General features: G+C 34.6%; 1 protein-coding gene across 4 annotated transcripts in view; it reads left to right on the forward strand.

The window, feature by feature from the left end:
- The first annotated feature begins 8,790 nt into the window (after positions 1 to 8,790).
- The window catches only part of LOC136038166 (lamin Dm0-like), a 66,917-nt gene continuing 52,364 nt past the window's right edge, over positions 8,791 to 23,343 (forward strand). For 2 of the 4 annotated variants that reach the window (XM_065721230.1, XM_065721233.1), the window contains exons 1-2: positions 8,791 to 8,886; positions 19,489 to 19,909. In XM_065721230.1, the coding sequence (XP_065577302.1) occupies positions 19,521 to 19,909 (389 nt within the window). In that variant the 5' untranslated portion in view covers positions 8,791 to 8,886; positions 19,489 to 19,520. Of the gene's footprint in view, positions 8,995 to 19,488; positions 19,910 to 23,343 lie in introns of all 4 variants that reach the window. The other 2 variants (XM_065721232.1, XM_065721229.1) reach the window with 2 other exon arrangements.

Genomic DNA, 23,343 nt, shown 5'->3' on the forward strand with positions numbered 1-23,343 from the left:
ATAAACCTGTGTTGCAAGACTAAATGATGAAATCAAAACAGTTTTGTCCTGAATGCAGATTACGGGTTACTTCAAACGCAGTCAAATGTGTTAATTGCAGTTCTTGGTTCCATGCAGGGACTGAAAAGTGTGCTAGGATAGAAATCACTAGTTGGAATAACTCCTGGATGTGCCTAGATTGCTCTACTAAGTCTAAGGTAAATTGTACTTCTTCTCCAGTGCTTTCTATCTCCTCATCCGGAACTTCTCCGACACCCCGTACCCCTGTTGAAAGAAGAAGGATTCTTAGCATTCTAAGTGATCTCAGCAGCCCTAAACATTTTCCAGACACTCCGCTCAGCCAGTTTCCTCTATTAACTGAAGAACCAACCGTTTCTAACAAGGCTGGCACTAGTTTGTGTGATCCTACAATTTCCCTTGTCCCTCCCCAACGCCGAGGCTGTTCTGAAGGGAAAACAAATGCATCTTGTCAAACAATTGACTGTAGCATTGATAAATCAGTTCAAACGGACACTGTCCCTACACCCCCCATCTTACAACTAGATATTACCAAAATCTTGGTTATACAAGAAAAGCTAACGGATGCATTAACTTTCATCTCCAATTTTTTGACAATTCACCAAAGCGATCTAGCAAATCAACCTGCATATAATTCCATTTTGAATGTGGTTAATAACACTTTCATCTCTGACCATAAAAAAAGTGCAATGTCCATAAACCAAATGAATATTGATGAAGGACTTAGAGGATTAAATCCAGTGATACCTGTCACAACAAGTGACACAAATCCGGAAATTTTCATTGAACTCAATCCACCCTTGATACAGGCTAATTATAATGGTAGCCTTGATTACCACATTACAGATGCTCAAAAACGTGTGGATATTAACAAGGTGAATAGCCTGCGTAATAAGACTGTCTCTTCTGATAATAAACTAAAATGTGCTAATATAATCTTGGCAGGTTCTTGCCAATTAGGAGACAATTGTGTATTTGAACACGTTTTTTCTTCAACCAAGCTCCAGCCAAAAAGTGTTTTCGAAAATAGAATTAAGGCAAATTACACTAAAAAAAATTAGCTCAATGATTTTCAGCCAAGTGCACCAACAAAGTTCCAGCAAAAGAGTACCAACAAAAAAAAAATGTGATATGCAAACATTTTAATCATAATCGTTGTAAATTTAGTAAGCAGTGCAAATTTTTACATATATGTCGTAATTTTATTTCAGGTAGTTGTGGTTCCGTTAAGTGCAGTTTTGACCATGTGAAGCTTTGTCCAGTTTTAGCTTGTAATAACAAATATTGTAGTTTTGCCCATGCACCAAAATTAAATGATGTTAATTCTTCTCCCTGGGGCCCTGTTCCAGTGTCCCTGTCCAAAGATAAAAATTGTAAGAGCCACTCATCTCCCTTCCGCCGTCCTTTTTTAGTGCACCGCACTCAAGCAAAAATTCCTCATCAAAGTTCATCAGGCACAGCTCAAAAATTGACAAACCCTTCCCGATCCCGAACTCTCCTCCCTTATCCTTTGCTACCTCCTCCCCCACCCCGCACACAGAAGTCCTATTTCCTCCCCCCTCACAGTATGCTGCCCTGTACCCTCCCTACTCTGCCACAAACCAACAATTTCTTGACGGACATGAATCACTACTCCCAACCAGGCCCCCTTTCCCAGCACTTTACGAAACCCCACCCCCAGTCCATTCGTTTTATCCCTCGTGCCTACCCTGTCAACGTGACTCAGGTCTGAGACTTTTTAATTGTCTTACAATGAATCCTAATTGTTCTCCTCGTGCTTCATCCATATCATTGCCCGTCCCCCCACCCCCAAATCCCCAAGATAAATCCTTTTCTTACTCTAATAATTCATCTTTCGATGTTGACCCTAATAGTCATCCCATAAAAGTCAAATGTGCTCCCTTGGTCCCCTGTTCTGACTACATTAATCTGGCACCCGCTAAGAATCCCACCACGCCCCCTGTACCCATTTGTAATTTAAATAAAGTTAAGTGTAAAAATGGTACCTTTGCAGGTCGTTTTAAATTTCCCACACTTTTGTTAAGCAACGCTGAAAGTCTTAATTTTGACAAACTTAATGAATTAGACTCCTTTTCTAAAATATATAGATCAGACATAATCGCTATTACTGAAGTACACGCTCAAAATACACACATGTTAAAAATGAATAATTTCACCCAGTTTATTAAACTCAGACCCGAAACCCACCCTCTGGGTAAGAAAGGGGGTGGAATTCTTTTCTTTGTCCGTAATGATTTTTATCCTTCAGAAATATTAGTTCCTTGTCTTACTCCCTTTGATGAAATTTTGTGGGTTTGTGTTCGACCTAAAGTCTTACCACGTCCTTTCAACTTGATTGTCCTGTGCTGTTTTTACTACTCTCCTGGGCAGAGAGCGACTGAAAAAATTAATTTTATTGAAAAATTGCATGGTAGTGCCGACTATGTACTATCTAAATACCCAAATGCTGGAATTTTCCTCTTAGGTGATGCAAATGAATTAAAACTTGAGTCTACATGTAATACTTTTAGTCTAAAACAAATTGTAAAAGTCCCTACTACCAAAGGCAATTCTACTCTTGATTTAATATGCACCAATATGTCAAATTTCTACAGACCCGTCACCATTCTTCCCCCTCTCGGAGGTAGTTACCACTTTAGCCTACTCCTATCTCCACTAGCTACAATTAAACATTCCTTTACTATTACTGAAACCGTCTTTAGACCTCTAATTGACTCAGGACTCTACAATTTTGGCTCTTGGATCACTAGTGAAAATTGGTCCCCTGTGTACCAAACAAATGATGTCGACTTCAAGGCTTTGTCCCTCCAAAGTTTATTGAGGAATAATTATGAAGCCCATTTTCCGGTGAAAAAAATTAAAATATGCTCTACCGATAAACCTTACATTACTGCGACTTTTAAAAAACTAATAAGGAAAAAAATCAATTTGTTCAAGCAAGGACATATCTCACAGGCTAATGATCTAAGAAAGTTCCTGAAGAGAAAATTGAGAAAGGCAGCTTCTGGGTATTACAATAGTAAGGTTAAGGATTTGTATTCTAACAAACCCAAACAATGGTACAGGAAAATCAAAGAGATTTGCGGAAAAAACCCTGTTGAAGTTAATTTTCATCTCCCTGAGCCCCCTTCCAAGATAGCCAACGATTTGAACCTGCATCTTGCGTCCATAGTTCAAAGTCTCCCCCCCCTTTCACTGGCTCAGGTCAAACTATTCCTCCCTCCACCTCTTTCCCCCAAATTTCTCCCTCTGATATTATAAATAAAATCCAAAAGCTCAAAAAATCAAGTACTTGCCCATTAGACATCCCAATTGACTTGATTAAAGCCTTTTCAGACACAATTGCTGGACCTTTATCTGATATTTTTAACCAAATTACAAAATCTGGTAAATTCACAAGTTGCTGGAAACTTGGTTTTATAACACCCATCCCAAAGAAATCTTCCAGTCTGACTATAACCAACATACGTCCTATTACACTTACTCCAGTTTTTTCTAAGCTTTACGAAGGGTTCCTTTGTGACTGGCTTAAAATTAAAATTATACCACGCATTGACATCCGACAGTTTGGTAATTTAAGAAAAACCTCCACCACCCATTACCTTGTACACTTGATTCACACGATCCTAAGTGAACTAGAGAAACCAAATGTTTGGCTAAACCTTGTTTTAGTCGATTTCCAAAAAGCGTTTGACTTAGTTGACCACACTATCCTAATTCGTTTACTACATGATAACTTTGAAATTGACCCACTCTTAGTAAATATTGTTATATCGTTCCTTTCAGACAGATCACAAGTTGTAAAATACAAAAATACCTTCTCTAACCCCCTCCCTAGGTACTGTGGAATACCTCAAGGAACCTTAATGGGACCACTATTATTTCTTGTCATGATTAACGAAATTGGCAAGGAGTTCCCCCAACGATGGAAATATGTTGATGACTTGTCGATCCTTGAAGTATGTCATAGGAATATTAAAAGTGACCCTGTTGAAATCCTAACCCAATGTTCGGATGAATCCAAGAATCTAAATATGACAGTAAATCCCACTAAATCACAGATAATGACAATAAACTTCTTGAAATCTACTCCTGCTTTTTGCGATCCGATCCCAAGCGAAATGCTAGTGAAACATGTTAAGCTTCTTGGTGTCACAATTTCTAATGATCTTAAGTGGGAAACACATGTATCCAACATTGTTAAACAAGCAAATGTTTCACTATCCATTTTTAAGCTACTAAACAAATTTAATTGTCCTAAGATACATTCCCTCCGTGTATACTTATCCTTTATCAGACCGTTATTGGAATATGCATGTCCGGTCTGGCATTCGCAACTTTCAAATGAACTTAGTGACAAAATCGAGTCGGTCCAAAAGCGTTCACTCAGGATCATTTACAAAGAAGGCAAAATTCCATACTCCTTCCTCCTTAAAGCTGCGCGCATTACCACCTTAAAAGAAAGGAGGGAAAAAATTTGCCTGCTTTTCGCTAAATCAGTCATTTCCAATCCCCGCACTGAGGACTTACTCCCTGATTTTCACAATCCCATTAGACTCCGACTCCCCCGGTCAGCCTCCTTAGCAATCCCAACTTACTCTCCGATTCATACTGTTACAGAAAGGTTTCGCAAAAGTTTTATACCATTTATTCTGAAACACCTTAATAATAATTCATGATCATGTAATTGCCAAATTCCCCTTTTTACTGCAATGTTTTTGTAATTTAATTGTTAAGTTTATCTTTGATGATTTATTCTTTGAATTTGCTTTATCTTTGATGATTTTGCTTTTTTAATTCCTTTTAATTTTAAGTGTTTGACTTAATGTACTATTTTGATTTTTTTCTTAGCTTTTAGTGACATATAAAGCGAATTCGGCTCTTTAGAGCTTGTGATAGTTCTTTTGCAAATAAATCTTATCTTATCTTATCTAACAGTCTCAAGTAACAGGATCTTTAATCAGCCCCCTTTCGGTAACGTCACTCACAAAAGTGGAAAGCGGAAAAACAATTGAATTTGTTTCACAGTTACAAAAATTTCAGTTGTTGCTAAATTAGTTAGATTCAAGTTTTGGAAGGAAGGGCTACTTGGATTACGTGTCATTCGAGTGTGCAAAGATAGTGTAGAGATATTACTTGCAACTGTATAAAGACCTCCTAGTTCTCCAGTATCAGAGCCATTAGCACATATATAATTATATATATAGCATATATAAAGAATGTATGTAATAATTTTTTTAGGGTACCTTCTATTTTAGTTGGGAATTTGAATTTTACTTTCTTGAATTAAGTAATGTCAGGAATTTAGAATTTGTGAGTACTATGCTATTGGGTGCGTTTTACCCTTAATTACCATTTAAGCCCATATAAATCCGTTGAGTGAGTGCGTATGAGTGAATAAAATTTTTGTGAGTCCTTGTTTCTCCAGGACCACATCTTTTTTGTGTTGTATTAAGCCCACACGAACAAACTTTTGATAATAACCACAGTTTAAAGGTAACCAGCAATAACCTGGAAGGAAATATTTTTATTTTTCTACTAGAAATTGTGAGAAACTAAAAACTTTTACTTCAAAGATAGATTGCGAAGAAGTACATTAAATGGATGATGTATGAAATGGATTGTTCAAGGCATGGGTTCATGTTGTTGGGTTGAACCAAAATGTTCGAAAAACCTTTATATCAAGAACCGAAATAAAAGAATTCATATCTAATTGCGTACTAATAACTTATGCCGACAACACAGTTATGTTTTCAAGTTATATACAGTTAGTGGTTTGTTTGCTATTATGGAGACCACTTTAGCTCAATTGTTAAGCTATTAACAACTAAATTTTTATATCAATAAATCTTTCGAAAACAAAATATACTATATTCTCAAATATCCAATATCTTGGAACAAATGTGATACTCTCATTTGGAAACGTAATGGTTAAAAGGGTGAATAATTTCCAGTATTTAAGAATAACTGTTGATGATATGACTATGTGGAAAGATCATGTGAGGGCGCTTTCAATTAAAATATACCGAGGGACGGGTTTTCTGAATAGACTAAAGCATTTTAGTTCTCATAAAGCACTCAAAATTTATATTACACTCTAGTTTCTTCATACTTAGAGTAAGGATGCATTTTTTGTTTTAATTCGTTTAATTACAACTCACTTAAAATCCAAGTAAAAAAAAAATGGGCAGCTAAAATTCTAAAAGTGATTATGACATGATGGTGTAGGATTGCGGAATACATTGCCCGATTATATAAAAGAGTTGATTTTACAAAGCTTGTACCGACAATATTAAAAATCTTATTGAGTGGATAAAAAAGTAGTATATTTGTTCTTGTTGCTTAGTTTTTGTTTGTTTGTCATTTGTTTAGGATTGTTTGTTTAGTTTTTCTTCTTAAAGTTCTTTGAATAAGGTAGGTGTCCTGTTCGTCGTGATATTTTCGGTAAGTGACCGTTTTCTCAAATTCCTGCACTGGAATTTTTATAGTCTCTGGTATGTTGGCAGTATGATAATGTGTGTATGTATATATTTTAATAATAAATCAAGTTACTTTTAGCTATTTGCAAGAAACAAGTCGTTTTATTCTTGTGTTTGAAGAAGGGAAATGGTACCAGGGTTATCCCAAAGATGCTGGATCAATTGTTGATTTATTTGGGTTCAAACTCACTTCGTCACACTGGGTCCTGTTCAGAATCTTTGTTTGAATTACCGAGAAGCTAATGTAGCTTTAATGTATTTTATCTTCATCATTCATTGTTTTTTTTTATTATATTTATTATTTTATGGTTTATTTGAACAGACCTCATTGTTAGCATAATTTTTTATTTTTATATATTATGTTTCATAGTTTTTTTATTTTTTATAAGGGTCAAAAACAATTTCAGCTTGAATTCACAACTTGTGGAAAGGTTTGTTGACCTCCTCAATGTTTGAAAATACATTTTTTCTTATAAGCACTTATTTCTACACTCTTAAGTTCATAACAGATCTACTTTCATCAATTCTTAATTTTGATTCTAAGCCCACTTGCTTTAAATGGCAAATTATATTGAAGATAATGTTCAGAAAGGAGCAGAAAATCATAAAGTTATTTGAAGTTAAACATTCAGTGATAGTAAGACATACTTCAAAAAAAGCTTTGATTAGTCTTCGATAAGTGGATGGGTCAAAATAAAAATAGCAAGGGTATAAGATTTTTATTTGTATTAATAATTTTTTCAGAAAACATGTTTAAATCCTAGAACTATGGTTAGGATGTTAAGATTCCTGGCATTGTTAGTATGGTAAAGTTCAGCCTTAAGACAACGGTGACTGAAAAGTTTGAGGAAGGGGAGTTACAGGTTTTCTGAAGGAAATGTCGAAGAATTATTGCATAGAGGTTGTCAAAATTTGACAAAAAAGGCAAGTCTAATCGTAAAAAAGTTAAAAAGGAACAGTCTAATTATGAAACAAACAAACATATATTTGTATGACGAAAGGTTGCCAAAAGTTGTTCGTTTTGGTACAAATCATACAAGTAGAATGGGAAGACTTTGGAAGAAAATATTTAAAGGAATAAATATATCTTTTTAAGGGCTAAAGAGAGAATTCCTAGACTTAACAATGGGAGAAAGGAAGCTAAGCATTAACTTTGGCCTCATGTGGTTTCGTGCTGCACGACAATATCAATAGTCATAAAAATTCTGCTAAGTTATAATAGGATATTTAGTTCAACATTTTAATATTGCTGCAATCTTTGTCAAAGTACTGGTAAAAATTGATATTTTGTGGAAAAGGCATATATATCAGGTCAATATTTGCCCTCGAGGGAAGAAAACAACTTTACTAAAAGACAATCATTGCATTCAATTTGGCAAAAAAAAAAAAAAAACAATTTGATTACCTGGGATAACATTATATTCTGCTTTTCTTTTTAAAAATACCTACTGCCACGTTTTTATTTGTTTTTTTACAGACAAAAATTAAAATTACCCCATATTAAACAGAACACCTTGCAATTAATTACGATTACTTGTAGAATAGGGGTATTTATTGTTCGTTATCTAATGCGGTTTGAATATGAAAATTTAATTGATTTCTCAAAAATAGTCTCGTAATTCAAAATAAGCCTAGAAACTAGTCAAAAATATTTTCAATTCATGTAAATAGATAAATATTCCAAGGATTTTCTATCTATAAAAAGACGAATTAGTGCTTATTGATCTTTAAAGCAGAATAGATTTTGAAAGATGATTTTGAACGCAGTTTAATAATTGCAGCGTGCAATTGAAAAATAGAGTCACAAAAATCAATTGAAATAAGAAGACCTAATCCAATAAGGAGGGGACAATCAGGTTGGCTGCTCTGGGTGCCGCAACTAGGGGGTGAGGGACGACTCAGATATTGTCAAATTTGACCAAATTTTTCACCTTGATTCGACTTTTTTTTGCTTATATTAATATCGGGAGGGGATACTACAATCAATTTTTCCCCGGGCATCACCAACTCTAGGAGCGGCAATAAGGTTATTGAGCACAGGGTTAATGAACTAAAGAAAATATGAATAAAGTGTTTCTTTCAAGAGGGCACACGGCAAATGGGCTATTAATTTTTTGTTGATCCAGGGTTCTATCCATTAAATAAAAACTGAAAATAGTAAAATACCTGTCATAGTGTTTGGCTTTTATTTGAATATTAGCAAGACATCTAAAGATTAGATGCAAAGGCATTTTGTTTTTTCGTTTTTTTATGGCATCTTTAAAGACAATTCATAGAGGGCGATTTAGATTTTGTAGCCAACGCCTATCTCTACGTCATTTTCATCTTCCCGCTTTTGTTTTGGGTTTTGGAATTTTGGTCTTGATAGGTCAGTCCTTTGACTTTGTCATTTGTAGTGTTTTGAAGAACTGTCAGGATTATTTTAACTTCAAACAACTTGACCATAGCTTGTTGTTGTTTTTTAAAACATAGCTAGGTAAGAGTAATCTTTTACTATGATGATTGAGGTTTATAGGCTAGCCTTCTTCCCGGTGTCAGTTTTAGGTTAGTTTCATTGACTTTTTTTTTTAATGAAAAGCTTACTGTCGACATGTTGATAGGGTAACATTTTAGACAATTTACTTTTTACTACTGTGGAAAGGGCATAAGTTAGGAATATGAAACTTTCAGTAATCAATCCAGGGCCAAAACCACACACCAGGAAGGTAATGCCAAGCTACTAGGCTATATTTACCCTCTTCTGATTTCTAGTTCATAGAAACTGGCCTAGCCTAATTGAAAGGTCTATTAGCCTATCTATTGGAATTTTGAAAAAACAAGATTATACCTTAATTTTCAGTTACTTTTTCTCTTGTTTTAATTTTGAAAATATAATTCCTGTTATTTGAATAACCTAGAATGAGCAATTCACATAAATGATTTACATGTAAATTGAACATACCATCTATGCCTGGTTCATGCTCTTTCAAAATATAGTAATTAGGCCTACTTTAGGCTGCTTAGAAATTCAATTTTATGGCCTTTACAGACTTTCAAAGATGACACTTTTTCCCCATTTTTTAAGATACTGGTGAAAACCTCTATTAGCATCAATCTTGTTAAAAATGGTTCACCTAGTATAAAAGACCTCTTTATGGGAAAGATCACTTTTCTTTGGCATTTCAGAAAAATAGGCCTAGAGATGGGTTTTTAGACCACCCCAATTTTACTAAAGCATGATAAAATGTACAGATATTAACAAGAGCCCTGCTGTCTTGGTGAAATAGCATATGAAGTCTCTGTTTTGACAAGCAATTGAAAAGAACATTATTTTCATTTTCATTTCAATAAATAGCCTATCAAGCAATGAAAGTTTCATTTTTAGAATCAGAAAAAAATCAGCTTTCTGTTAATGTGTGAATAAAACTGAAACACTTAAAGGATATATAGGCTAGGCCTACATCAAAATAGAATAGGCCAATTATTATTTCCAAAAAGAGGTCCTTCAGGGTTAGCCAATAAACTGATAATTTGAAGTGGGCTATTTCATCTTAAATAATTTTAATAATAACCATATTGATTAGGTTTGTAGCTATTATAAGGTTTTTTCAAAAATAAATGTAATAATAACCATATTGATACATAGCTTAAGTTTTTAAGCTTTCTATTGATATAGCCTAGCCTATACAATTCTTCTCAATGCCTATTTGGTGACAAGATATGAGGGTTTTTGTTTTACATAATTTTGCTCAATTGGATACTGGTTTTTTTACCCTGTAAATTGAATTAATGGTGACAAAATTGGGAAGAAATTAATTCATGGGAAATTTGCAAGTAAAACAATTATTGTAGGTCTATTTGAAAATAGGCCTATTATAAAAAATCTTTGTGAATTGAAATACCTATAAAACCTCTTAAATTAGCATTAAACAAAGTTGTGAAGCTGAAAATATTTTTTCAGCTTCATTGCTTTTGTGCTTCATTTAAGCAGAATATCTATTTTCAAGATTTTACTTTTATAACACAGAGTTTAAAATGTTAGTGCTTTCTTCAGAGAGAAGGAGTTGAGATTTGGTGTGTCAAAATACCTGTCTGTGAGAAACTTTAGGTTATAGATCCATACCTGAAAGTTTCAATTTCCTGACCTGATATAGGAAAAAGTTGCTTGATACCATTGATGGACCTGTTTGTGAGAGATAGGCTAGGCTAATCAACAATGCTAAGGCTACTTAAAAGCTGCTGATTAAATTAATTCATGACCAGTGTTAATTGTGTGACCATTCTTTCAAAACATTTTTATATGGATTAAAAATGCTGTCATCTACTGACCTAGTTTCTGGACATTTATTTATATTTTGTAAAAATAGATTTATACCAGTTTCAATTTAAGTGGGCACATTCATTTTTTATGTAACTCTAATTGACAAGCAGAAGAGGGGCAGTTCCCTGTCACAAGTGCTGTTGTACCTGTCAAGAGAGCCTCCTTTAAACTGCAGGGATCAGGTGGAACAGAGGCTGATGTGTCCCTTGTCTATTGGGGTTTGTCCCAGGATGCTGCCAGTTAGACTAGTAGAGAATATTGTACTGAATTTTGCTGTAAGGGTGAAATGAAGAGGAAATGCCAACACCAATATCATTAAAATGGTTGCAATTTTTTCACATAGGATATGGTAAGCAAAGCAAAAAAAATTATTAGGTTTATGACAAAGTATGCTACTTGGCAAACCAAGAGGTAGAAAGTTGCTGACACTTTTGCAGACATTTTGAAAGTTCCTGACTATTGTGGTAAGAATTCAGTGAGCACACCTAAGTTTGTTATATATGATCCAGATGAAGTCCCTACAATTATTGATGAGGCAAGCACTATGCTAAACCAAAATCTAAACAATTTATGCCTAGAATTCAAGGATATTGTGTCTACAGCTAAAGTGCAGGTCTATGCTGTCCCTTGATGAGTTGATCCCAGGCCTTGCTAATCCAGTAGCTGTCAGTCCTCAGCTATCTTATGCTGTTGTTTGCAAAATGCAAAAATCTCTCAATAACCCCAATGCTTGTGAGCAATTTTTGGACAGTGTTTGTCCCACATCAGTGGAAATGAGTGAGCTAAGAATATTGAAACAGGACTGGAAATTATACATCAAATCTAAATTGTCTGCTGAGAAGATGAAAACTAGTAAGCCTGAGGTTGCTGCTATGCTACAAGAGAAAATGTTTATTGCTGTCCTGAAGCAGGTTTCACCTAACATGACTCATACTGATGTAGAATCCCTTGTTCCAAGTGCATCAAAAGCAATAGAAATTGGTAACTTTAAAAATCTAGCAATAGAAATTGGTCAATCCAAAGTATTTAAGCTGTATTCTGGGACCAGGAAGGATATTTAAGATATTCTTGCAGTATCAGTTCAGGTTGGCTATGAGAAGCTGCCTGTGGTAGAGTTCAAATTTTTCTCAAAAAGGTGTTTTTCCTGTCATGGAGTTGGTCACATAGCACCCAACTGTGTACTGACACCTATTTCTGGTCTTTGCAGTACTTCTGCCACACCTCCATGAAGGTTAATAGGTGCACAAAAGATATGTTCTGCATTTTGTGCAAAAAGAAAGGCCATGCATGCTACACTTTAATGTGTCCAGCTAATAAGGCAATAAACAATGTTAAACCCCTATCAAAATGTGTCTAAAACCTGCCCACTCAAGATGCAATGAACAAAGAAACCTAGGATCCTCTATCTCTTGTTCAATTGTCTTATGGAATTTAAGTGGAAATTTGCTAAATCAGCCTTTGTTTTTAAAGGACTTTTTATCTAAATGTGACATAATGTGTATTCAAGAGCACTTTACAACTACTTTGAGCCTGAGCCTTTTAGAACTACCAACCAATCATAAAGTGTTCTTGGTTGCTGCACAGTGCTCTCAGTCTCGTGGCCAGCCTTGTAGTTGTCTAGCAACCTTTGTGAAGTCTTGTTTTCCTTTGTCTATTTTTTATTCAGCAAGTGACTTTTTGGCAATTAGAATCCAGATTTTTTTGTGCTAAACATTTATCTGCCCACAAACTACCATGATGACCAATCTGAAAGACTTTTTGCCATTAGTGCTGCTTGTTCATCTAAATGTTTTTTTTTTTGGTCTGTTCAATGATGACTATGGAGTTGCACAGAAGAGTGAGAGTTTTGCTTACATCCATAATTTGGGTAGTACATCTAAGTTGGACCATGTTTGTCATATGTTATCCATAACTATCACAAAAGTGGTTGTTAATGATCCCAATTTTATGTCAGATCACTTTCCTCTGTCTTTTCTTGCTCTGATTGGTGATTGTGCCCCTTCTTCTAACCAGCTTCTGAAAAAGCAATCTGTATTTTATCCTAATGATAGGGACAGGGTGTTTTTCTGGAATGCATGCAATGAAGTCCTTGCAAACGTTTGTATACCATTTGATTTGTTGATGCAAGAGTTCAAGAAAGAATATGTGTGACTCAAGTTAGAATGAACATTTATTGTAGTGAACTTACTCCTGCCCTAGCTCTTGCAGAAAAATCAACAGTACCTATTAGGTGAGTAAAAGTTGGAAATGAAGAGCCTAACTGGTCAAATAATTATAATTTGCGAAATACTTACTTTTCTGCAAAGTTTTGGCTTTCAGTTTGGATTGAAGTGGATAAACCACATGATGGGTGGCTGTGAAAACTGTATGTTTATACAAAATGCCACATGATGGGTGGCTGTGAAAACTGTATGTTTATACAAAATGCCACATGATGGGTGGCTGTGAAAACTGTATGTTTATACAAAATGCCAGTTTGCAAAGCAGCTTTCTCTGCATCAGTGTTCAGTTATTTTGTCTTGTTTGGAAGAAGTTTGGTCTCCACCAAATAAGTTGTGATCCAGTCTAGTAAAAGATATGGCAAGTCAAATACCATCTTGTATACCACTTTCCTCATGGGTTGAGCATTATAAAAAAGAATTTTCTCTTCCATATCCATGTCTGCAAAATAGTTACAAAGTGACACTTGTGAGCTTTTTTGAGCATGCTTCTAGTCTGGGACTGATCATTACAAAGAGCCTGATTTTTTCTTCACGTTTGGCTTGGAAAAGAAATAACACAGGCATTCTGTAATATTTTTTCAGTATTCCAATATGAATACATTTTAATTTCATATATGATAAATCTCATTGCGTTTTTCAAATATAAAAGTTGACTATTTTTTGCACCTGCATGTAAACCATTTCTTGAAGAAATATTTTCTCTTTCGAATTTAAAATGAATAGAGATGGGTTTTGGCACTTATAAGCTACACAAGAATACTAAGAATTGCTTCAGCATTGCGAAATGTATCAATTTTAGTGAAAAAATTTAAATATTCTATCATTACAGTGGTAGCATTCTGTGCATTTCCATGATTGATTCTGATTGGTCTGTTATCATTGTGCATGCAGCAAGCAATGTGTTTATCATTGTTTGTAATAATATATGAATATAAAGTTGGAAAGTTACCAGGAATTATGGATAAATCTTTCTTATTATTTTTTTAGGTATACTAAATGGGTCTACCCCATTAATGTGCTCTATTATATTTTCCTGTCCATAGTGTGATGTGGCAGTTGTACAAAAGCATAAATAATTGTTTCATCAGTGCAAAATGTATGGAATTTTGTGACATGTGTTTCTGATATCAGATATCTTGATAGTGGTAACATTTCCATGATTGAATCTTCATCATTGTGTATGCAACAAACTATGCATTTTATCATTGTTGGTAATAAATAAATGAATAAGTTTGGAAATTAAACTAATTTTGGATAAATTTCTCATTTTTTACTATTTTTATAGGTTAATGGGTCCATTCTATGGTACTCCCTTCTTCCATATTGCCATATTTATATCTAGAAACGGGAGACAGTTTTCCCACAGGATGAGCACAGAAGACACAAAACATGATTACCTGTAAATTGGGGTTTGGCAGTAAAAGAACCTTTTTCTAGCTACACAATGTTTTAGACATAGACATAGACATTTTTATTTTCATCCAAAACGTATAAATTAAACAAAGAATTTACCATTAACGGCCACTCTTAAGACAGAAGAGTCCTAAAACATTCAAAAATTTTGGTCCTTTAATGTGCTCTATCATATTTTTAGTCCATTTCCCAGGAACATTCATCCTGATGGTTGTACCTTTGAAGTTCTTTATTGTTGTTTTTATATCTCTTTTATTTTATTTTTTAACAAGAAACACAATTTACACATTATTTGCTAAAACAAAAATTAAAAAAAGAAAGAAAATATCATATGTAACTAACTGTTCTTAACTCTGTCAAGTCAACATAAGCATACAAGATACAATTTTTACTGTATTTTCAATTGCATTTGCATCAATTTTAGCTATATTTTCAAAGTTCTCACTGTTTGGGAAGCCGGCAAGATCAGACAAAGCATAAGGTTTAAACATGTGGATGGAGGAGGTTTAACATTGAATGGAGGAGGGACAATATAAATTGTAATAAAGATGCCAAGTGTATAACAATGTCTGCAATCAAATAACCGAACATTAGCAATCTTCTCCATTACAACAATAGAATGATACTCTCGTAGAAAGCCTTTAATGTCACAGATCATCATTCTCCTCTTTGCAAAGAAGGCAAATCCATGGGATGGCTATATATGTTTTCTTATTGTCAAAGCTCTTAGATCTTGCTATAATTGATTTGGTATATATCTCTAAGCTGTATCCAATAGTTGAAACTCCTGCCCATACACTACCTTAGGATCCTTAATATATGCTGTTTTAAAGGAGCTTCCTTACAATATATTAATGGTATATCCAGCTCATATCATTTATACGACAGGACAAGGAAGATTTATGCCTCTCTTTTAGAAGTCTTTGTCATGTTTCGAAAATTGTAAGTTTCTGAATCTGCAAATATAAAAGGCATTTGGGTATAAAATCCACCTTGGAAGCTTGTGTGTAGAAGTAGCAGTTTCATGTCCCTTTAATTATAATTTTTATAAATATTTATAGTTTTCAAAAAGGTTGCCCCTTCTTTGCTTTTCTGTCAAATCTATATTCCTCCTTATTTGGAAGCAATATCTTGAATAGATGTCTGCTTAGTCTTGGATTCACACCACCTGTACTACAAAATCCTCTGATTCCTTTTCTTGCGTTGACCTTTCTGTTTATGGAGCTATTCAACTTCTCAGCCATTGAGGAGGGATATTTTCTCTGCTTAAATAATTTATTTGACCAAAAATTTGCTAATTTTGTTTATTATTGGTGCACCTACTAGAATTATTATGGTAAAAGAGTTTTAAGTTATATTTGTACTGTAAAAATTATTTTGTGAACTTCAGTATTGACTGAACATTACAAAGACACACGACCAATCAGTGAATTTTTGTGGGGGACTGGCTGTCAAGAATTTGTGGTTTGACTTGTAATTTTATGTCCTTTTGTCATTGAGCATGTCAATCAAAGCACCTGACACCATAAGGAACTCCTGAAGTAGCCAAATTGATCAAATGCTATTTTCTTTGATAGTGTTGTAAATGGTAAAATTGGGCATTTTGCATATTTTACTGTAATTTTATGGACCCCTGTAAAATTGATATTTTACATATTTTACCAATACTTTATATTTCTTATGGAGCCTTGTAGTTACTGTTGTGCAAAACTACCCAAAGGCTGGGGTAAACAGGCTTGGATGGGATTTTGTTATTGTGATTTTACTGAATACACAACAGGGTTAAAGAAAGTAATATAATTGTTAATTGTACCTATTAATTTTATTGTAAAGTTTTTATAATTAAGAGATAAATTTGTATTTCACTAGCCCTTCTCTTAAAGCACATCACCTTCTGTGCACATACTTATTTTCTTTTAATGAACAGTTAGTAATCTTTCCTCTAAAAAGTCAGAAAGCAATATCATTTGACCTGTGGATCTGTTGTAATATTGCCCAGTCTAGAGCCTAGAACACATGCAGCTTTTTTACACCAATATGGCAAATTGGTGTCAATTTCCTTCTCTTTAGCATGGTATTTCCAAATGTTAGAATTGCCTGAAATAAAATTATATGTGCACTTAAAGACTGTAGACTGTAGGTTATCTTTGACTGCACATAGAATTTGATTCCAGGTAATAATCCAATATCCACAAATTTGAACTGCCTCTATGTTAATACACTTTAGTCCCCCATCCTCATTCAAAATCCTTGAATCTTTACAAAATTCTGCTATTCGAATAGCTTTGGGTGTGCATAAGCATACTCCTCTGTCAAAGTTAAGAACACTGTCAGGATTGGTGTCCCTAAGTGAAAGAGCATCTAGTCTAAGGATAAAGTATTTCTCGCAAATCCAGGCTTATGGAGCCAAGCATGCTGTATATGCACATACCTTTGCTGAGAAGTCAGCCTGTCCCAATGCCCATTCATCATGGAATCAGTTTCAACTGGAGGTCCCAAACTGGAATCAACATTCGCTTCATGCATATCCCTTTACTGAGTCCCCCCCTTGGGAAATGAGTCCTCCAAGCTGTCAAGTAGAACTTATCTATATTAGTAAAGATTTGATTCCTAATTATGAGATCCAGACTATTTTGGCTGAACATATCTCTAAGGCTTACCCCAACTATAGAAAAATATATACTGATGGATCCGTCCAGAGGGAAAGAGCTGGAGCAGGAGCATGTATCCCATCCCTGAATTTGAATATTTATTCTCCTCTCCCATTGGGATCTTCTATCCTGTCTGCTGAATTATGTGCCATCCGCCTGGCCTTGGATGCTCTTATAAATTATAACATTGAATCTGAAAATATACTCTGTCTCTCTGACTCTAAATCAGCATTACTACTGATCCAAAATATTAATAGAATTGCTAATGACAAAGATTTATATAATATTAGAAGACAGCTTCTTAATCTTAAGATCAAGGAAAATGAAGTTTATTTTCAACATGTTCCTAGTCATAAAGGTATAAAATATAATGATATGGCTGATTCTCTAGCAGCAAAGGCTTCCATGTTATCTCCTAGTCCTTCCTCTGACCTCAATTCACGAGATATTATCAGGCAAAGATCCAAAGTTAATCACAGTACATTAATGTTATCTCCATTTCATACAAGATTAAATACAGTGCTATATTACCGACTGAAATCAGGTTCCCTACTTCTAAATAGCTTGTTATTTAATTGGAAGCTACATCATTCCCATTTATGCCGAATCTGCTTTTCAACAGAGGAAACAATCCAGCATATTTTATTTGATTGCCAGGCTCAGAGTGAGGAGACTGTTGCTCTTAAGCGTTTCTGCTCCTTGGCTAAGATTCCAAATACTTATACAGCTATCCTGGATTCTAACCTGCCATGGGAAATTGATCGTAAGATATTTAAGGCAGCAATTGATACCTTAAAGAAGAGAAATATTGTTTAATAAGGATTAAAGCTTGAAGAAGTCAATTTTTAATGGGACGCGATTTATCCATAGTCTTTGATTGTGCAGAAGAGAGCGGGAATGAGTAGGAAGAGCCGTATTGGTACCGGCCGGCCTAGTGCCTTAAACTGCTGGGGACAGGTAGCTCAGGTACTCGCACTTCCCACAATCAATAACAGTGTATTATTGTTCATAATCGTATATATCCATTGTTCGCAGACTGGAGCAGAATAGCGCTTCCAGTAGCTAGTTTTTCTGAAGAAGAAGTCAAAGAGGTGAAAGGACTTGTTGTTAGTCCATATACCTCCCTACAATTTTTGGAACTGGGAACTTTAACGTTTTAATATGCTTTGTTAAGTCAGACAGCCTTTTAGCCTCTAGACACGCTTGGTATTTTTTTACCAATCGTTTATTTTGCTGAGCGTTTTAGAGGTGTATAGGATATTATTGTAATGGACACATTTGGTAGTAAAAAAAAATGTATAATAAAAAAACGCTTGGGAAAACAAACATTGACGGCAACAGTGCCTCCATCTATTGTCACTACAGTAAACAAAGGGCAAAATAAACTACCGCTTATTTTAACGTCCACACTGAGATTGAAGCTGAACGAAATGAAAAGGGACACACTCGGTGTTTTTTTTTTCTTTCTTTTTTACTGCTGATAAATGAGTGTATTTGCTGAGGTTATATTAAAAAAAAAACTAGATTTGACTGTCACAAATGATTTTTTATCCGGGAAGGAGAGCACAATTGTAAAAAGAAGAAGAAAATGCTAGATAATTTTACTAGGGAGGGTCCAGAAATCCAAAGAAATTTGAAGTACCAGAGGACGGGACCCAAATTAGCCTCTGCCTTTGACCCTAAGCAAATATAAGCCTATTTATTATAAATAAATAAAATGAGTGCTAATCCAATTTATGTGCCCTAAACTTAATAGTGTTTTAACCAAACTTGAATTCATCCACATCAAGAAAATTTTTACCTATTGGTTTTCAAAATAGAGAAGGGGTATTACTTTTTTAAGCCTTGGAAAATCAAAATCTTTAAAGATGTACATTAAAAGCTGAAAAATTACAGTAAAAAAAAAATGCTCAACCGGTCATTTACTACAGGGCAACTCCAAAACAGCAATTTTACCCTATATTTCCTAAGGAGTACCTTATTTTTACCAATTTTACTGATAATGTAACTTTCATTAGAATTGAATATCCCATTATTCTGCACAAAGCACAAGAAATCAGATGGTTTTGATGAGATTCTGGGGAGAGTAGGTGTTGCCTTTTAGTTTTTTTTTGCAATTCGTTTGGATCTATTTTCCAAGCTCTGCAATCTATGGCAGGACCACCTATTCAAATCTGAATAGTTTGGCCATGCAAAATGGAAAAAAAAATATAACACATCAGATATGATGATCCTTGATGGCAGCATGTCATCTTAATGTAATGCTAAATAAATTCTTAACTAATATGTTTAATGCCCACACATATTTAATTTATATAAACTAAAATTTTGTATCAATGGCATTGTGTTATTCAAGTTGAAGCTCAAAGAACTATTTTTTTTAGAGGGCGTTTGATTGATTGTTACTACTATCATCATGGCCTCAAAAACGAGGAAATCAACAGCTACTCCAACACCAGTGGGTCCATCAACATCCACACCAGCAAGTATGAATAGCTCAAGAACACCCCAAAGTCCAACAAAGTTGACTCGACTTCAGGAGAAGGAGCAACTTCAGAATCTCAATGATCGGCTGGCTGCTTATATTGACCGTGTACGTTACCTTGAAAATGAGAACAGTCGATTGGTTACTCAAATTCAGACTACTGAGGAAACTGTCACCAAAGAAGTTACATCTATTAAGAGCATCTATGAAAGGGAATTGGGTGATGCAAGGAGACTTTTGGATGATATCTCCCGGGACAAAGCCAGATTGCAGATTGAAGTTGGGAGTCTTACAGCTGAAAAAGAAGAACTTGGACTAAGGTATTTTATTCATTGATATATACCAAAATTAGTTATTAAAATTAATGCTTATACTTTGAGAAAAATGGGAATGTATTCAAGCTAAGTTCTGAGCTAAACAATTCTCTCAGATACTATTTACCAAGACACAGTTAATTAGTTTATGGTTAAAAAATAATTTCTATGACGAAAGTAAAATAGTTCAAAATAGGGATGAAACCTTTTTATTGATAGTGAACAGATATAAAATTATTTAACTGGATATTTCGAACACATATACAGTGTTCATCATCAGCAGTAAAACTAAAAAATTTGAGTTTACTTTGAGTAAAAACTTGAGTTTTTAGTTTTACTGCTGATAATGAACACTGTATATGTGTTCGAAATATCCAGTTAAATAATTTAATATCTATTCACTGTCAATAAAATGGTTTCATCCCAATTCTGGTCTTAGAAGTTATAAATTTCTATTAAATTGACATGCTAAGACAAAAAGCCGAGTGAACTGATAAGTACCACTTGTAATTTTACAATGAATGTATTCAATGTATTGACATAATACAAATGTATCTAAAATCAGGTAATATGGATTTAATCTCAGCCTACTGCGTACTACATGCCTCAAGATTTTTATTATCTTATAATGTTGGATTTTGTTTTTAAAGAATACTATAATAAAGTATGAGACCAAATGAAAAGCTTAGAATTTAATTGGCTGTGAATACATTGCCATGATCAAGGGTGTTGACATATATCTTTATTGAAGGGCGGGGGAGAGGTTCCCAATTTTATCCTTGGATCAAAAAAAAAAAAAAAAAAAAATGGTGATTTCCTTGATAAACATGAAAACAAAAGATCTAATAGGTTGGAATCAAGGAAAAACGTTCAGCAATATATCAGTCTTTGGTTAGCTAACATTTTTTAAATGTTGATTGTAAAAAAAAATCTTCAATGCATTAGGAATTGGTAAATATCTGCCAAATTACCATTTTAAACTTTTAATCGTTAGATGTATCAATTGTACAGGTTGTCCAAGAGACCTCTCTCTTGATTAGAAAAACTTACTGGTATCTAGTATCATAGCCATTCAAGGGGGAGGAGGTGACTGGTGCAAGCTGTCCTGGGTGCCATTGTTAGGGGAAGGGGTAGCCTGGCTAGGCAGCTGCTCATTTTGATTGGGCTGTTTTTGCTTATTTTTGAGTCAAAAGGGGGGGGGGTAATTAATTTTTGTCAATGCGCACCAACCCCAGAAATGGCCCTGTCCGGTAAATGTGTATTGTATGTTCATGTCCAATCGTCAAGAGTCTCAGTATGAACTCATCTTGCCCAGGAATGTAACCATATTGGATTTGACAAGGTTTTATTTGATAATTGTAGTGACAGAGAGCAGTGCCAAGCAGCGTGTACCCTGAATTAAGTGCAATTAATAGTTTACGCCCAATTTTTAGTGGCAGATCAGAGAATTCCCTTTAGGAGAAGGGTTCAAAGAGATGAAAAAGGTGGATTTATAAGTATTTTTGCTGGGGAATGGTGTTCTTCAGACCAGTCTCAGGAGAAGAAAACTTTACCTCCACTTTGTGCAGGTGCATATGTATAGAATTGATGGCGTGAAGTTTGGACAGTTGTCAAGGGTTTTTGCTCTTGGTTTTAGTAATGTAATGACTCTAGTGTCCAGAGAGTCAATGATATTACAAGATCAAGAAAATGCTCACTTACAACTGATGACATAATTCTTAACACCTGGTCATCAGTTAAGGTGCAAAGGAATTTTGGATCAAATGTTGGCATTAAATGCATTTTTTCAAATCGTAGCAATATCCACGTTGAGAAGGCTTTTTGATACCCCTTTTCTTCTCTTTACATGAAAATTGAGTTTTGTCTACGTAAATATAGGACAAATATGGTCATATATGGATTATATGGAAAAAGTTTGAAAATTTCTTAGTCTTGTAATGATTCACCTACCAAGTATTTAAGTTTATTTGTCTGTCCTATTCTGATCCAAAAATATAAAAAATTGTTTCTGAATGCTCTATTTGACTTAAAAAAAGAAATAACACAACATTGAGTCCCATGTTACTCAACCTCTCTTTCACTCAGCCATGGCTCATTTTAACCTCTATTTATATGGAGGTTAAAATTCAGTTGAACCCTCGATCAACTCAAACCTTTCAACAGGTGAGGTTAGGTTGTATATTTAACCCCTATTTAACTCAAACCTAACTCAGTTCAACTCCTGCAACTGGTTATGTTCGATTGAATGAGTTTGAGCACACAATACACACACGACCCTATTTATTGTCATTTGATGGTTCTACTTAAAAAAAAGTTCTTGTGCTAGTCTAAGTGAAATAGTACCTCTTTCAGGTTGTGTGCCTTACGTATTGTGAACCTCCGTTTGAGTAGAAACATGAGTTGAGTAGAAACTGCCACCAGGTCAGTTTCTCAAGGGCTAAAATTTCCCAAATTTGCGTGCTACACAGCGATTTTTGATGCTGTAGTCAGAAAGTTGACTGTAATAGTACCAAAATAGTACTTTGGTGTTACAGGGGGTAACCCTGGTTGCCATAGCTAGGTCTAAACTCTGGGCCCCGTGTTTCTAAACTGAGATCAAACCCATTGTGCTACTACAGGGTCTGCCTAATATAATATATGCCCTGAGTGTGATCAAAGGAAATAGTATTTACTGAAGTTACAAGGGACTACAACTTAGTTGGAACTACAGTTTTCGCTGTGATGTATTTGTTGGAATGATTTTCTATTCTACAATCCACATTTTCTGGATTTTTGTTCTATGGGCCAATGAAAGAGGAACAAAGAATGCCTTAAGTATAGTATTTCATACCCCCCCCCCCCCAATACAGCGCGTTTTAGCTTTTGGAGGGCCCCCTCTCCTCCTGTACAGGTATACTCATCAGCGAATTGAAGTTACGAATAAATATTATATCGTTCATTAATAATTGTCCTCTGCTCTATGGAGAGTACTTTAAATTCTAAGAATGGTTTAAGTGCTTTTATGATGTCATACGTACCTTGAATGATGCAACTGCAAATATTTGGTTAAGATAGCTAGAATCTGAAAACGACATGGGCGTTTTTTTCCAATGTATTATAAAGGCTATTTGCATATGGTAAATAAGGAAAGAATTCAATTGTTGTCTCTCCATTTTCAGGAGACATTCTATATCTCATGAAATTGTACAACATTGATCATGTTATTTCAAGTAGCAATGATTTGACAGGTCAGATTCTACATAACTTGTAGCGCAAGCTCTGCTATCAAAATGCAGTAATAATTAGGTACCTAGTTTCTTTTCAGGTTTGTCTTCGAATCAATTTAAAAAAAAAAAAAACTTTCTACAATACAAGTTTTTCGAGGAAAGTAAATATCTCCATTAAGCCCAAAATGAGTAAAAACCAAGTCAAATAATCTTCCAAGCGTAAAACTACTACAA

This window comes from Artemia franciscana, chromosome 17 (genome assembly GCF_032884065.1).
Source record: "Artemia franciscana chromosome 17, ASM3288406v1, whole genome shotgun sequence".
NCBI lineage: Eukaryota > Metazoa > Arthropoda > Branchiopoda > Anostraca > Artemiidae > Artemia > Artemia franciscana.